This window comes from Danio aesculapii, chromosome 19 (genome assembly GCF_903798145.1).
Source record: "Danio aesculapii chromosome 19, fDanAes4.1, whole genome shotgun sequence".
Classification (NCBI taxonomy): domain Eukaryota; kingdom Metazoa; phylum Chordata; class Actinopteri; order Cypriniformes; family Danionidae; genus Danio; species Danio aesculapii.
The window spans coordinates 13,522,324-13,539,020 of record NC_079453.1 but is presented as its reverse complement, the minus strand read 5'-3'; the positions used below and the strand labels follow the sequence as shown (position 1 = coordinate 13,539,020).

The 16,697-nt window shown below is 34.3% G+C and overlaps 1 protein-coding gene across 2 annotated transcripts; it reads left to right on the top strand.

Annotated features, from left to right (window-relative positions):
• Positions 1 to 348: 348 nt before the first annotated feature.
• Positions 349 to 16,246, top strand: stx12 (syntaxin 12). 2 transcript variants are annotated; one of them, XM_056480239.1, is made up of 10 exons: positions 349 to 402; positions 3,751 to 3,928; positions 5,098 to 5,167; positions 5,257 to 5,356; positions 8,258 to 8,395; positions 9,927 to 9,970; positions 10,064 to 10,169; positions 11,925 to 11,997; positions 12,770 to 12,852; positions 15,282 to 16,246. In XM_056480239.1, exons 2-10 carry the CDS (start codon positions 3,832 to 3,834, stop codon positions 15,369 to 15,371), a joined length of 801 nt encoding a protein of 266 aa, XP_056336214.1. In that variant the 5' UTR covers positions 349 to 402; positions 3,751 to 3,831; the 3' UTR covers positions 15,372 to 16,246. The 2 variants fall into 2 exon arrangements, with proteins under 2 accessions (XP_056336214.1, XP_056336215.1); XM_056480240.1 differs by having other exon boundaries at positions 352 to 407.
• The last annotated feature ends 451 nt before the right edge of the window (positions 16,247 to 16,697 follow it).

Below are 16,697 nucleotides of genomic sequence, written 5' to 3'. Positions count from 1 at the left end.
AAATATCAATCGCAAACAATGATATAATGAAACAAAAAGGTAGTTCTATAGTTTTACCATGTTTTCTAAACGTTTATTTGCTCATTTATTTTGAATGGCGTGGACAATGACTAAAACAATTAACATTTTGAATGGTTTTATTGTAATTGTTTACATATTTCAGCATTGACGTTAATTACAGTGAACACAACAAAAGTATTGACAAAGTATCAGTCATAAACTGATTTAATGAAATGAAAAGATAGTTACCATGTTTTAAACATGTTAATTTGTTCATTTATTTTGAATGGCGTGCATTTTTGAGCTGTCGGCTGTCACATGCTCTTGATAGCTCTGCCCCTTAGCGGAAATAGAAAGTGCATCAGAACGGAAGTCCCGAGTAAGGAGCGGCCCCGAGCTCAAGTAAGGTCTATAAATTTATTTGTAAGAATGAAGAATAACAGCGTGATGACTGGGTTGATATATGTTCGCAGTTCATATGAAATACTATATAAATGTCAGACAATGTTACTAGCCGATAGTTTAATGCGGCGTGTTTTGTGTCATTTTTATTTTGTGCTAACACTTAACGGGTGTTGTTTTGTGTTTTAAAGCGATTTTCAGTGCATTGTAGTTTGCTGTTGTACTTTTCGGAAAGCTAGCCTGTTGAGCTTTATTAATTTAAACATACTTCTTTTATTAGTTAACAATAGTTTCCGCTGTATTTTGCATGGTAAGAGTGTTTAGTAAGTTAGCTCAGTAGCTTAGCATTCATTACTCCAGGGTCAGTTGTGACAGTTCCTTTTTATAACTTGTGTTCATTACATTTATCAGAAAAGTTCAAACTCATGTGTACTAATAAACTGACAACCATTAATTGTTAGTACAGTCTCTTTTAGTGCTCTATATAGTACTGTCTAGTTATTTGCCTACGTTATGAAAGTATTTATGGAATAATCTTACGTAAACCACTCTCTATCTGTCGTATATAATCATTTTAGTGCAGGTTTAACTGAAGTGAGTGACGTAAACATGTTGTCACTGTAATATGAGTAAGTAGCTTGACTGTGTTTATGTGTTTTACGCATGTGCGAGACTCAGTTAAGTACTGAATCATTAATCTTTAGCTCACCATCACTGTAAGTGCTCTCGTCAGTGTGCGCTACAGTATATGGTCTTTAAAGTGCACACTCAACCCTATATATTTTTTCTCCACATTCCCTTGATTGGAAGTGTTATCTGAGCTGTTTAGTGCCATGATCATGTGTTTATCTGGTTATCTAATCATCAGAGGACATGTAAGGTGGCATTACACCTGGTATTTAAACTTGAAGTCAAAGGTGTTTGTAATGAGAACAGAAAGTGCAAGTACAATTTTTTTTTTAATTATCGATCAGTATGGTGGTAATATGATGATTATTGATTTTGTATTTGTATACAAAAAAAAAAAAAACTTAATTGATTTGTAATATGGCACTGTTAAATACCAAATAATGTTTCTAATTATGCTGCCCAATATATTCTTTCAGCATCGATGTCACAATGTGATTGTTTCCAATGTTGAGTTTGTATTATAATTTATCATTTGCATGCGTTTTTGATGCCTGGAATTGTAAAATGATGTTAAAAGCATTTAGACATAAGGAATTGTACCACTTGTGACTATTTGTGACTAATTCATTTTATTGAATTCTTTTTTATCATTCAATTACTGTACTTGAATACTATTAGACTCGGGAAATGATAAAATACTTTATTGTTGTTGTATCTTTAAAAAAAAAAAAATCAGATTTATAGATTATGCATGAAAATACTCACAACACATGCAAATACAGAAATGCACTGCAAATATCACAGACCACAACGAAAATGTGTCTGGGAAATTTATAGATTGTTTATTTGATTGTATGGAGATGCCCTCCCACTGCAGAATCGTCCCAATCGATCAAACATTCTAAATTCTTTCCAAATAGAGATATTAAGTCATCTAGTGAAATTGTATTCATATCGCAGTATCTATCGAAAAATAAAAAATAAAAACATCGCAATGCTAGTTTTTTCCAGTATTGTGCAGCCCTATTTCTAATTTAGTTTTTAGTATTTTTATATAGTCAATGTAATTTCAAAAACTTTAATGTAAAATACAATTATTAAATTTTCTTGTTAAAATAACATTAACATTATTTATTTATATCTAAATAAACATATAAAAATACTTTAAATAAGAAAATAAAATTGATTTAGTCTTTTACTATGTAATTTAAACAAATATTTAGGAAAACAATATAATTCAGTTGTTACAGTTTAATTGTAAAATCATGTTGATTTCATTTTTTTAAAAAAGTATTTTTTGTATTAATAATACATTGATAAAATTAATCAGTAGAACATTTAATATGTCCTTTTTTAGAAAACAAAAAAGTACTATATAAACATTAAAAGTATATAGATATTCTTTTGATTTCAAGCAATTAGAAGATCTGCAAGTACACCAAACGCTTATTTTGTGGATCAATAGTTTCTTGGGGGATCGACCACAGCATGTATTCGTTTATATATATTCTGAGAATTTGGTGTTTAACTTAAACTTATGACAATCTGACACTTATCAAGTATGCAGGTGATATGTCATTGCTGGGATGTGTGAGGAAACTCAGTTAATGGATAATTATCTAAATTTTGTCAATTTTATCACAAGTTGGACAACAGAGAATTCCTTGGAGCTTAATATTTGTAAGACGTAAGAAATGTGTTGTGGGACAACCAAAAAAAAACATGTGACCCTTTGCTAATTAATGGGGAGAAAGTTGAACTGGTGAGTTCTTTTAAATATTTTGGTGTGGAATTCTCTTTTGATAAACACTCAGAGAATGTTTTTAAAAAGCCTTAGCAGCGGTTGAGTTTGTTGAGAAAAGAAGTTTTGATATTGAGAAGGACATTTTGATTGCCGAATTTAAATCACGTATTGAGTCTGTCCTTTGGTTATTGTAGCCTGATTTAACTCCCTCTCTGTTAAATGCAAAAATAAACTTTTAAGGTTGGTAAACGTAGCAATTAAAATAATTGGTGACAGACAAACAGCTCTCACTGATTTATTTATAGCAGCAACAAAAAAAAAAAACTCCTCCACTATTGTGGCAGACTTTTCCTATCCTTTACACGGTTCCGTTAAGTTACTTACATCTGGTAGATGGTATAATGTCCCTTCTAGCAAAAACAGGCTAAGTACAAGAAGACATTTATTCCCTCTGCCATTGTTTTTTTTTTTTTTTTTGTGTATTTATGTTTTGTTGTTGAGCCTGTGTCTAAAGAACAGTACAACAGTAAAGTTTAATGAATTGAATGGATATATAAGATAGTAAAAATCTGAAACGCAACAAAATGACCAAAATTTTAATTTAGGAACAAAACGAAAAATAAAACTAATTCAAACTATTAATAAGTTACTATAGTAATAAAATATGCCTGATTACTATTCTAAGATTGCACTAGTAATATTTATGACACTTTAATTTACTATATAGATTTCTATTCTTTAGGAAACATCCCTTATAGCTTGTCTGTTGCTGATAAGAGCTTCCCTTTCTTACATATATTGTGTGCAAGCTGTTCACTCTGAAACTCACAGCACATGCGTTTACTTAAATAGCTGTTTAGTGACTTGACAAATCACACAAAGCCACATTAATGCCACAAAGCCAGAATTCAGTTCTTTCAGTTTTTTTTTTCATGTCTTGTATATCTTCTGACAAAGTGTTTCTCTGCTCTCAGCATTTTCAGGCACTGGTAGGCTTCCTGCTGTAGTTTGCTCCACCCTTTCTCCTGAGACGTCCAACAGATTCTCCTGCAGTCATGTCGTATGGGAGGACAGATCAACGCGCTTCGCCGAAAGACTTCAGCAGCCTCATTCAGACATGCAGCTCCAATATTCAGAAGATCACACAGAACAGTGAGTGTCTGCATCTGCCCTCACATAACTGGTTGCAGATAGCTAATACAAATACTAGACACTATCAGATGGTCACAATAATTATGATTGGCATGGATAAGATGAATAAATTGACATTTTTGATTTGGAGGGTTCTTTTGCTAAAGATACTGTTGCCCTAAAAAATAAATGAAATAGTCATTAAAATTTGCATATACCTTAGGAACGGTATAACAGAACATTTTTGCGTTTTTTTTAAAACTTTTCCAAATCGCAGTAAACCTTGAAACCAGTTATCATCCCATGCCTATTAATATTACAGTTTATATATATATATATATATATATATATATATATATATATATATATATATATTCACATATTTTAAAAACAAAAAATTTATAGAAAATGCTTTAAAAATTTTTAATAATTGTTCACAATTATTGTTGTACAATTCTGTGATGGAAAATATCAATTTTAGGCTAATACTCAGTTACTTAATCCAAAATGGAACCAACCATGTGTAGAATATTATTAAAATGTCTTGATTGTCATTTTGATTTAATTATTTAATAATTCAATTTAATAATTAATACATTCATTTATTTTCTTTTCGGCTTAGTCCCTTTATTCATCAGGGGTCGCCACAGCTTAATGAGCCCTTCCAGCTGCAACCCATCTCTGTGAACAATCTATACACACTCATTCACACACATACACTACAGACAATTTAGCCTACCCAATTCACCTATACCACATGTGGGGGAAACCGGAGCACCCGGAGGAAACCCACGCGAACGCGGGGAGAACATGCAAACTCCACACAGAAACGCCAACTGACCCAGCCGAGGCTCGAACCAGCGACCTTCTTGCTGTGAGGTGACAGCACTACCTACTGCACCACTGCGTCGCCTATAATTATTACAATTATTAAAAACAATTATTAATAAAATTATTTATTAACTGTTAAACTTTATTCTTAATAACATTCATGTTATTTTAGTATCAATTTGTGATGCTTTTTTCCTATACAGAATATTATTTCTTGTTTTTTTTTTTGTTTTTTTTTGTGGCGTAGTACTATGGTTTAGACACTTGGTCATGATATTTACAGTATTATCCATATCTGTTTGCTGTTTTGATTTTACAGATACTGAAATTAGTATGTTTTTATGTTTTTTCTCCATTAGCTGCTCTAATCAAGGGCTTGGTCAACCAACTGGGCACAAAACAAGACACCGGTGGCCTGCGGGAGAGACTGTAAGTGTGTTTCACCCTTGATTTCACCCTTGGCTGTACACTTTTTCTCTTTTGCTCATTCATGCTCAGCATGTGTGATATGTTTACAGTAAGCAGATGCAGCACTACACAAACCAGCTGGCAAAAGAGACCAACAAACACCTGAAGGACCTCGGCTCACTCTCATTGCCCGTCTCCCTCTCCGAACAGGTACTTTTGTAGTCGCAGTTTTAATTCCTAACCTTCAAAGTGTTAACATGAATCAAAAGCAAATAAAACAAGATTGTCAGTTGTAGGTGCTGTTCAAGTTTTTATAACATGTTGTCTAAATCTTCTGCTTAAACATGGCATTACATCTCAGGTGTGCAGTATTTTTTAATAATTCAGTGGACCGGAGACAATTATTCCACAGTCAGGTTTTTGTCCTCAAATCGCTCCTGTGTGTTGGATCTACTCTAAAACTTTTTTTTTTCTCTTTTTGACTGTGTAGTCTGTGAAGTAAATGAGCAATAATAATAATTGACTACCAGCTATTGTATTATTAGCCAGTAATGCATGGGTATGATGCGGCCATGGCATGAAGACCTGACAGGAACTTGTTTTACTTGTTAATTTATCTAAAAATAATTGCACACCTTAGAACGCCCATCAGCCAATCAGAATGAAGCATTCAACAGCCCTGTATCTTATGTTGTCTGAATCTTCTTCTTTAACATGCCATTTCACTTTGGTGTGCATTATCTTTTTAGTCATTCGATGGACTGCAGTATGTTATTTCACTGGTTACCACTAGGGTTGCAAAGGGGTGGAATATTTCTGGTAAATTTCCAAAAAAATTCTCTGAAAATTTGGAAACTTTGTCTTTCTTAAATTTAAGAAATATTCCAAGTTGAAAATCCAAGTTGAGAATTTATTTAAATGACTAAATATAGAAGAATATGTAAAAAATGTATATACAAACTATAAACATTTAGTTCATAAGCTGAAATGCTCACACACGAATATATAGTAAAAAATAACATTATCTTTAGCAACATTAAAGCATAAGTGTTGATTGTTTGCTGTAAAATGAACATTCCACACCCTTCCCCAAATAATATCTAACTTGAAATGATGTAGTATTGGGGTTCAAATACAGAATGTGGCTTTAATATTCTTGTGATATTCAGCAGCTGCAAAATTGGGGGGAATTCCCCCTCAAGTGACTATGGTCATAAATTAATGGGGCTTTCTTAGGTCCCTATCATACACCAGGCGCAATAAGGCACAAGACGTGTTACAGAACACGTTAGTTATGCGCCTATGCAGGTTCAAAGCTTAAGACACACAGGATGTACAGCAATACACACATATCTTTACATATGAAAAAAACAAAGGATTAAAATGTTACAAAAATTATTATTTACTACATAAAAATAAAAACCACTGCCTCCATGTCTTCATGTCAGGGGGCTTTTTACAGTTTATTCATGACAATTTGGATTTGTATAATGTTATTATTATTAGCCATTTTATTTATTATATTTATTATATTATATTTATTATATGCATATTTATATTTGTTTGTCTGACGAGTTTTGGATACATATGCATCACCATATGGGGCTTAAGAATAGAACGTGTGTTTGGATATAACTCAGTTTTTTTGATCACTTTTCGTTATTATTATTCATTTGTTCATTTGCTGAAAAATTAGAACTGCATTTAGAAATAGGTTTGAAACAAATCTTTGCCCTTCACAAACAAAATTAAATATTTAGGCTAATGGATGTCTTCAGTGGAGTGTGTACAACACCGTTTCCTTATCCATGAAAGTAAAGGAGTAAAGTAAAGAGTAAAAGTAAAGTAAAGAGAAAGACAAAACAAGGTGAAAAAGAGGCTGAATTGATAAGGCTCATTCTTATTCCTCATGCTGCATACAGTCTGTTATCTGTTTCCTTGCTAGTGAAACATTCAGTTTTTCCACTTACAAAGTCCGCCATGTAAATAGCAAATGTGCGACGCAACTGACTCTTAAAGGGAATGGGAGATGAGACTCTGATTGGTTTAATGCACGTTATGCTCAAAACACATCCATAACTCATTAAGAGAATAAGCACAACCGTGTTAGACCATGCACTGTGGCGCAAAGCATATTTTTCCATCCTTTATATTAGCAAAAGTGGATTCGGACACGCCCTTAATGCTTTTGCGCCATTCGCTTTAGACTTTTGCAAATAAATTGGTAACACTTTATTTTGATGGTCCATTTGCGTATTAGTAGACTGTCTCCTTAATATCTGTTGATACAGACATTCAACAGACATTTAACTGACTATAAGAAACTTTGCAAGTACATGTCAATTTACACTAACCCTAACCTAACAGTCTACTTATTCTCTTATAATTTAATAAGAATTAGTTGGCATGTAGATGCAATGTTACTTAAATTCAACAAATGGACCATCAAAATAAGGTGTGACCGATACATTTTGGTGCACAAGTGTACAGTACAAGTGCATTTTGATGTTTAAAAAATACAATTTAAGAAAATATCTGTGCATGCAGTGCACATGTGGCTTGAGAAAAATACAGGGTAGAGAATTGCATTAAAACTGGTTGATTTAGCCAGAATTATTCAGTACTATATTTTTTAAAATTACAATTAAGTTCCCTGTCACAGGCTAACCTTCAATTCACCAAATTCGCAGTCTATTACATTAATTCACATATATTCCCATTAATTTATAAGGACAGTTTCCAGCCATGAAAATTTCTGGATTTTTACAACCCTAGTCACCACACCTAGTGACATTTGTCAGGTTTTTGTCCTCAAACTGCTCCTGTCTTTGTTTCTTGCACATTTCTTTATTTTTTATTGTTGTAGTCCGTGAAGTAAGTAAGGAAGGAATGATTGATGATAGGCTGTTAAATTATTAAACCATAATACACACTAAAGGTTATGATGCGGCCACGACATGAAGACCTGTCTGGAACTAGTTTGGCTGTGCATTTATCGGAAAATAATTGCACACTTTAGTATGTTTATTAGCCAATCAGAATCAAGCATTCAACAACCCTGTAGTGTATACAGTTTTTACCAAATGTTTTCTGATTTTTCTTTTTAAACAGAGACAGCAGAAGATCCAGAAGGACCGGCTGATGAATGATTTCTCCGCTGCTCTAAACAACTTTCAGGCCGTGCAGCGTCGAGCCGCGGAGAAAGAGAAGGAGTCAGTGGCCAGAGCTCGAGCGGGGTCTCGTCTTTCTGTAAGATGCACTCCGATGTCCACATTAGTTCTGAATAGGGATGTCATTTTCCACATTCCCATGATCTGCTTAACCGTAATAATTCAAGTATCTCCTTTAGTGGCATATTGGCATACAATACACAAGCATTCTCACCCAATTGAAAATGTTTTACTTTAAATAACGTTCACCCAAAAACTAATATTCTGTCATCCTTTTCTCACCCTCCTCTTTTTTTTCTGTTGAACATAAAAAAGAAAGCAGCTGCCGTTGACTTCCATAGTATTTTTGTCATACTGTGAATGTCGATGGCTTCTGTTTTTCAACATTCTTCAGAATATCTTGTTTTGTGTACAACAGAAGAAAGGCACATTTAGGGCCACCCGAGTGTGAGTAATTGGTGAGGAACTCTCCGTTTAATGACTGATAATTCAATAGAACTGTTTCCCAAAAGTGCATAGGATACAGTACATATTATGGAGGATCTGGAGAACACAAAAAAGGTCCATGTTTACTTGTGAATGCCTATGACATGTTAAAGGCCTAGTTTATTTTAGAATGCATTTCAATAAACTCCCTTCCTCAGTAGTCAGTACACTGGTCAGGTAGTCATTTTAAGTGCTGTCTTAATCGCACAATGCTTCCAGTGCACTAAAAAATTTGCTCCCTTTAAAGTCCCACAATGCTTTGTGGGACTCAGGAGCATCAAAGCTCACTATGCTCCCTTATGCCGAGTTCAGACTGCATCTGTGACGCATCACAGATGTTTTCTCACTGCATGGCTATCTGGGCTAGCATTCAGTTGCTGCTGTGTTTACACTGTAGGATGGATCGGCGACAGGAGGGTTCACAGTGCTTGACTTTATAATAGACAGGAAAACAACGTGAGATCATGTTGTATATCTTTTGTTATTAACTACATAATGAGAAAAAAGCCTTTAGTGGGGTAGAAAATTTAATACTTACTTTGCTCACCAGGCTTTGAAGGGAATTTACAAATTCCCCTAAACTTTTTTCTTTTTCGACCCAGTTGTCAGCAGTTGTCATATTGCTCACATGACACGTCAAACAGACACGGGTGCTCCTGCCAAATTTCTACTAGTTTACCCTCCCATTTCTTTGATCCAAACAGACCGAAAATAAGCGCTTTTAACTTCTCTCCCAATCAACCATTGGCCTGCAGATGCCCATAGTAGTGGATGCTGCTCTCTCATTTGCTGTAGGTGATCGCCGATGTTTTTTTTCAGTCAGAATACATTTCACACGGCATGATTTGAATCGTCAACAGGTTCAGATATTTAGCATGTCAAATATCCCAGAGGTGACTGCATCCCTTTGGCGATTCTCTCAGACAATTTTTCAGTGCCGTTCTGTTTAGTTTTTTTTCTTGGTTGTAAGGCAGCAATTATTTAAGCCTGATTTTCTGTTCATTATAGGCCATGGACATTCAGTTTTTTAGTCAGTGAAAGTTAGGGAAGAGTGGGGAACCCTGATAAAGCAGTTATTTAAAAAAAAAAGTTATATATTATTCTTCTGTTGTGTTTTACTGCAGGCTGACGACGGAGGTCACGATGAGCAGCTGGTCTCCTTTGATAAGTATGTGTCCCATGATCCCTGTTTATGAGCTTCCAGCACTGAGTAAAAGCATTCAAGCTAAAGGCATGTGTTTGTGTGCATGTGTGTGTGCAGTAATGATGATTGGGGCAAGACCACCACTCAGACAGAAGACGTGGCCATAACAGAGGAGGACCTGGAGCTCATTAAAGAAAGAGAAACCGCCATTCAACAACTTGAGGTTTCTTTTTTTCTCTTTTGTTTCTGCCTGCACTGCCTGTTACACTCATTACATTCTCATACATTCTCCTCTTCTTCTTTCTATTATAATTTTTTTGCACATTTCTGTTTCTTTTAGAATGTTGAGATTTAAAAAAAATGTTTAAAAAGTTTCTTTCTTACCAATTCTGCATTTTCTTGATCCAAATTACTGCGAATTACTAAGTATTTTTTTTTTATTTAAAACAGCAATATATTATTTCAAATATTTAACAATGCAGTGTATTTCTATGACCACAAAGCTAACTTTTAGGCATCATTATTCTTTAATATATATTTGTCTTCTTATTAGTAGTGGTATTAATATTAGGATGATTTTCAGAGAGAAGTATTGTAGAATTTTATTTCCTCCTTTCTTTGATAAGTAAAATTTTCACATTTTTTAGAAATGTAGTAAATATACATTCACTGGCCACTTTATTAGGTAAACCTGTCCAGCTGATTATTATCGCAAATTTTTAATCAACCAATCACATGGCAGCAAAAAAGACGATCTGCTGCAGTTCAAACTGAGCATCAGAATGGGGAAGAAGGTGATTTAAGTGACTTTGAACGTAGCATGGTTGTCGGTGCTAGACGGGTTGGTCTGAGTATTTCTTAAACTGCTGATCTACTGGAATTTTCACACACAACTGAAAAAGAGAAAATGTCCAGTGAGTGACAGTTCTGTGCGTGCAAATGCCTTGTTGATGTCAGAGGAGAATGGCCAGACTGGTTTGAGCTGATAGAAAGGCAACAGTAACTCAAATAATCACTCCTTACACCCGAGGTATGCAGAAAAGCATCTCTGAACGCACAACACGTCAAACCTTGTGGTGGATGGACTACAGCAGAAGAAGACCACACTGGGTGTCACAACTGTCAGCTAAGAACTGGAAACTGAGGCTACAATTCACACAGGGTCACCAAAATAGGACAATTGAAGATTGAAAAAACGTTGCCTGGTCTGATGAGTCTCGATTTCTGCTGCTACATTCCGATGGTAGTGTCAGAAAAGGGGTCAACAACATGAAAGCATGGCACCATCCAGCCTTATATCAACGCTTCAGGCTGGTGGTGGTGGTGTAATGGTGTGGGGGATATTTTCTTGCCACTTGGGGCCCATTAGTACCACTTGAGCATCGTGCCAGAGCCTACCCGAGGATTGTTGCTGACCATGTCCATCCCTTTATGACCACAGTGTACCCATCTTCTGAAGGCTACTTCCAGCAGGATAACGCGCCATGTCATAAAGCGCAAATCATCTCAGACTGGTTTTTTGAACATGACAATGAGTTCACTGTACTCAGATGGCCTCCTCTGTCCCCAGACCTTAATCCAATAGAGCACCTTTGGGATATGGTACTCTGAAATAACTCTGTAGCAACTGCTTAATGCTATCAGGTCAATATGGACAAAAATCTATGAGGAATATTTCCAGTACCTTGTTGAGTCTATGCCACAAAAGATTAAGGCAGTTCTGAAGGCAAAAGGGGTCCAACCCAGTACTAGTAAGTTGTACCTAATAAAGTGGCCGGTCAGTGTATATGTTCTTAATTTTACTGACCACTGAACTTCGATATGGTAGTACAGATTGTTACTTAAATTTTTTATTTCACATAAAGGTTGTACTTTTGAACTTCTTATTCAAATGATCGTAAAAAAAAAAACTTGTACTGCTTTCAGCATTGATTATAATGGTCTGTAATTTTTCTAACTGCCTGTGCTGTGATTGCAGTCGGACATTTTGGATGTGAATCAAATTTTCAAGGATCTTGCCGTGATGATCCATGATCAGGGTGAAATGATTGGTAAGTACACTTAAATATGGCACTGCTTGGTGGTTCGTTTAAGCAAACATTCTTATTATTATGTTGTTAAATCAGTCATTTGCAGTCCATTCTTCAGTTTTCAGTTGCTTCAAGCTGAACCAAACTTTAATTTTGATGGCTTGGTGCGAAGAATCTTGAGTTTCTAGGTGTATGTAACAATATGAGGATGATTTAAATGATGGCAAAATCTTTAGGTTATTAGCAGTGTTCAAAATCTTGTGAATTTAAACATTGTGTATCATATTAGGTGCACATTAATGCCTCTATCAACATAATGTACATGTTTTTAGTCAGTTTTTGTTTACTATCTACTACATACACTTTATTGTTAGATTAATAGTTCATACTTTTTTAGCAAGTAAAACATTTTTGTACGGTTAGTAATATAAGATGAACGATTATGTGTACTTATGCTTACTTATTCATACTTTTGATTTATTTAATTGTTTGGTAAAATCATGCTAAAATATAAGCATCAAATCAGATAGATCAGGCTTTTGAGCAGTGATGTACGTCTGTCATCATCATATTGGATTATATGCTTTGTCTCCTATAATCATACTGTAAGACTTAGTTTCTTCTGTAACATATTTTAAGAGTACAGGTTTATTTCAGATTTTTACAGAAAAAAATGTGACAAGTAATTGTTAATTATGAAAACTGAGAGTGCTTAACATGTACTATTGTCTAAGCTTGTAATCTATAAACTAAATGTAAGTAAAAATGCGATTATGACTTGCTGTGATTACAGATAGCATAGAGGCTAATGTGGAGAGTGCAGAAGTGCATGTGGAGAGAGGAGCTGAGCAGCTTCAGAGAGCCGCACAATATCAGGTACAGTAAGAGTTTCAGCATCACACAAACACAGCTATAATGGTTCATACAGTCATTTTTAGACGCAACATATCTGAGTCTTTTAGGTCAGTTTGGGAGCAAAATGTCATATTGTTATGTAAATTAGAGTTTTAAATGGGACTGAGGATTCATAGAATATTTGTTTTTTTTATATCAAAATTTGCAACAATACAGCAGATTCTAAAACATGCATGTAGCATGCATTAATAAAACATGCAAAAAAAGTGTTTTCAGTCTCAAAACAAGTAAAAGTGAGATGCAGCTCTTTTTCTAAGTATATTAGAATGCATCCCCTTTCGTTAATTGTTTTTTGTGCTAATATTTACTATCATAGATTTTTACAAAATTATGTCATACATTTAAACAATAGTTTATATACCAAATCGTGTCATGCATTTTATATACAATGGAGGAAATAAGTATTCAACGCATCACCATTTTTCTCAGAAAACATATTTCTAAAGGTGCTGTTGACTTGAAATTTCCCCTGGATGTTGGTAGCAACCAAAGAAACCCATATATGATTAAGAAAACAAATCTAATTAGTTTACAAATTAGGTTATTTGTAATACAATTAAATGACACAGGAAAAAAGTATTGAACACATGAAGAAAGGGAGGTGTAGAAAGGCAGTGAAAGCCCAGACAGCAGCTGAAATCTCTCAGAAGTTATTCAGCAGCCCTCTGCTCTTAGTCAGTGTAAATTAATATTAGCTGCTTCATCAGGATGATGAAGATGAAACCAAAGTGGATATTTTAGCAAGACAATGATCCAAAACATAGCCAAGGAAACAATGCTTTCAGGAAAAGAAAATCAAGCTGTAGAATGGCGCAGCCAATCACCTGACTTGAATCCAATGGAAAATACAAAATAAAGATCAGTTTGGATGGACAAACCCCATAGAACTATCAAGATTTTTACACTCTACTGAGGTCTGAAAAAACTCACACCTGAGCAGTTCATGTGACTTCATTATTCATATGAGAGGTGTCTTTAAGCTGCCATCAACATCTTTATTAAAATCTGGTGAAAATTTCAAGTCAGCAGCACCTTTAGAAATATGTTTTCTGAGAAAAATGGTGATGTGTTGAACACTTATTTCCCCCACTGTATAGACAGTTGAAGTCAGAATTATTAGCCCCCCTTTGATTTTTTTTATTTTTTTATTTTTCTTTCTTTTTTAAATATTTCCTAAGTGATGTTTAACAGAGCAAGGAAATTTTCACAGTATGTCTGATAATATTTTTTCGTCTGGAGAAAGTTTTATTTGTTTTATTTCAGCTAAAATAAAAGCAGTTTTATGCTTAAGATTAAAAAAATTTGCCCCTTTAAGCTATATTTCTTTTTCAATAGTCTACAGAACAAACCATCGTTACACAATAACTTGCCTAATTACCCTAACCTGTCTAGTTAACCTAATTAACCTAGTTAAGCCATTAAATGTCACTTTAAGCTGTATAGAAGTGTCTTGAAAAATATCTAGTCAAATATTATTTACTGTCATCATGGCAAAGATAAAATAAATATGTTATTAGAAATGAGTTATTAAAACTATTATGTTTAGAAATGTGTTGAAAAAAATCTTCACTCCCTTAAACAGAAATTGGGGGAAAAATAAATGGGGGCTAATAATTCTGACTTCAACTGTATGTGTGTTTATATATCTGTGTGTTTATATATCATTTGATTTCATATTAAGAAGAATAAGTATCACAATACAAAATAAATATAAATTAATATTAATTGAAAACCTTTATGATATGCCACATTTAAAAAAAAAAAACACTTGGTTTTAACCATTTGTCAGCTGGACATTGTAAAAAATGTAAATGGGGAATAATGTAAATCTTATAAATTTTTACATGACTACTTTCCACAAAAGTAAACAGTAGACACAAGACATTGATCTCAATTGTAGTATTTTAACTCTTTATTATTTAATGATAACCTGACAGACACAAAAATGACTTTCTTATATATTTGGTCACAAGATGGTGCCAAAACCTCAAGAACAGTAGCATGCAAGATATCCATTTATATGGATATGAATGTAATCACTTAAAAGACAAGATGATTTGAGGAACCCAGATGAGCCTGTTTTATTAAATTCAGCAGTTGTTTTTTGGGATGAACCTACCTTGGAATGTCATGATTGACCAATCAGAATCAAGTATTCCTGAGAGCCACGCAATAAAACATAAAATGCAGTATGCTTATTAATTCCTTTTACGTTTTAACAAGAATACGTTACATTTGTTATTCGACATATTAAAAAGCCTTGCACTTAATATGCTTACTATTTAAATCAAAACAATTTTGTAGTAGTAATTGGACTCAAAATAGGACTCATTTTTCACCCCCATGCTTTTTAAGTAAAATGACAATGTTTTATTTCTGTCTTTTTGTAGCAAAAGTCCCGTAAGAAGATATGCTTCCTGGCAGTGGGCCTTTCCATAGTGGTGCTCATCATCGGCATTGTCATCTGGAAGCTTTCCTAGTAAAGATTCTTCCTCTGCCCCTTACATTTCTTTAATTTATTTTCTCAATCTCAAACCCAGTGCCATCCACGTGAAGGTCAGATACTCTCAACAGCACCCATAGGGTCCGTCTCTGTTGGTTTGCAGGGTTAGATACACTATGAAGTGGCTAAAACGAATGTAACATTCCCAAGACCTTTAGCATATGATGAAGGCTTATGAGCTCACGGGTGGGGTGGGAAAACAATAATATAAGTGATATAAAAAATTCAATTTTGATTCTTGTGATATATTTCTAGCACTAACACTACTTTACGTTTCTTATTAAAACCGGGTTATTTCATATTGGACAAGTTTGTCGGATTGAGACGAGGTGTAAAAAACGGCGTTTGATGACTAAAAGTGTTTTTCTACATCTAACTGTAATATAACGTTGGCTTTAGATGTCTTGTACATTTCAAATCTATCCAAGTTGTCGAGTCACTCCACATGTTAACGACGAACGCTTAGATGAGCTGCAAATTTAATTGTACAGTTGATGCCATGTTGTTGATTCCGTAGAGCAGTAGAACAGCAAATATGAGGCAGCGATGATACCTAAAGCTTAAACATCTCTGCCCTTCAATTTCAATACTGTTACTGGTGTTGGTTTATTACACAGATGGACATATAGCTGTAAATGTGTTGTATAAGAACTCCTAATCAATATTATGGCTGAACCAGATTTGTATATTACAATAAAGTCTGCACAGTATGTTAAAAAAAAAAAACGATGTAAAAAGAATCGCACCCATACTTTTAGAACTTGCAAAAAAAATGATTGTTTTGTTTTTCTTTTTAAGATTGATTTATATGACTTCTATAAGTACATGAGTAAAGAAACGTGTCTTAATCAACTCTGCCTTTCTGATTTTTGCCTTAAAGTTGTTGGAGCCATATTTAGCAGTGTTGAAATAAGCGCTGTGAATGTGAAATCGTCCGGATATGCTATATATTTGGTTAAGTACACCGCGTCCACTATATCAAAAGCATTCTCTGCAGGCTGTTGATTGGCTTTGGTTGTGTCGGCTAATTAAAGTTTGGGGTTTTATTACCCTCTAGACTTACCTTTTAAAAATAGCTAAATATTAAACTTTGCCAGGCAACTGTCAAGCTCTGGTTATTGCTACGGACGTGAGCCTTCAATTGTGTGGTTTGCAGGGGACAAGATTCTAAGGGATCAGACTTAGTCTAGAATGTTCATAGAACAAGAAACAAAGAAGCTATTGCGTACAAGAACTTAAAACACTTATCAACAACCCAATCTCACGGCAGCAAGGTTTTTCTTCAGAAACACTTAGTTGTTAT

What these genes read in the sequence shown, in the direction of transcription:
- stx12 (XM_056480239.1), top strand. Translation starts at nt 3,832, where the DNA reads ATGTCGTATGGGAGGACAGATCAACGCGCTTCGCCGAAAGACTTCAGC. An exon ending in CCGCCATTCAACAACTTGAG is followed by an intron (nt 10,170 to 11,924) that starts GTTTCTTTTTTT and finishes CTGTGATTGCAG; the next exon opens with TCGGACATTTTGGATGTGAA. An exon ending in AGAGAGCCGCACAATATCAG is followed by an intron (nt 12,853 to 15,281) that starts GTACAGTAAGAG and finishes GTCTTTTTGTAG; the next exon opens with CAAAAGTCCCGTAAGAAGAT.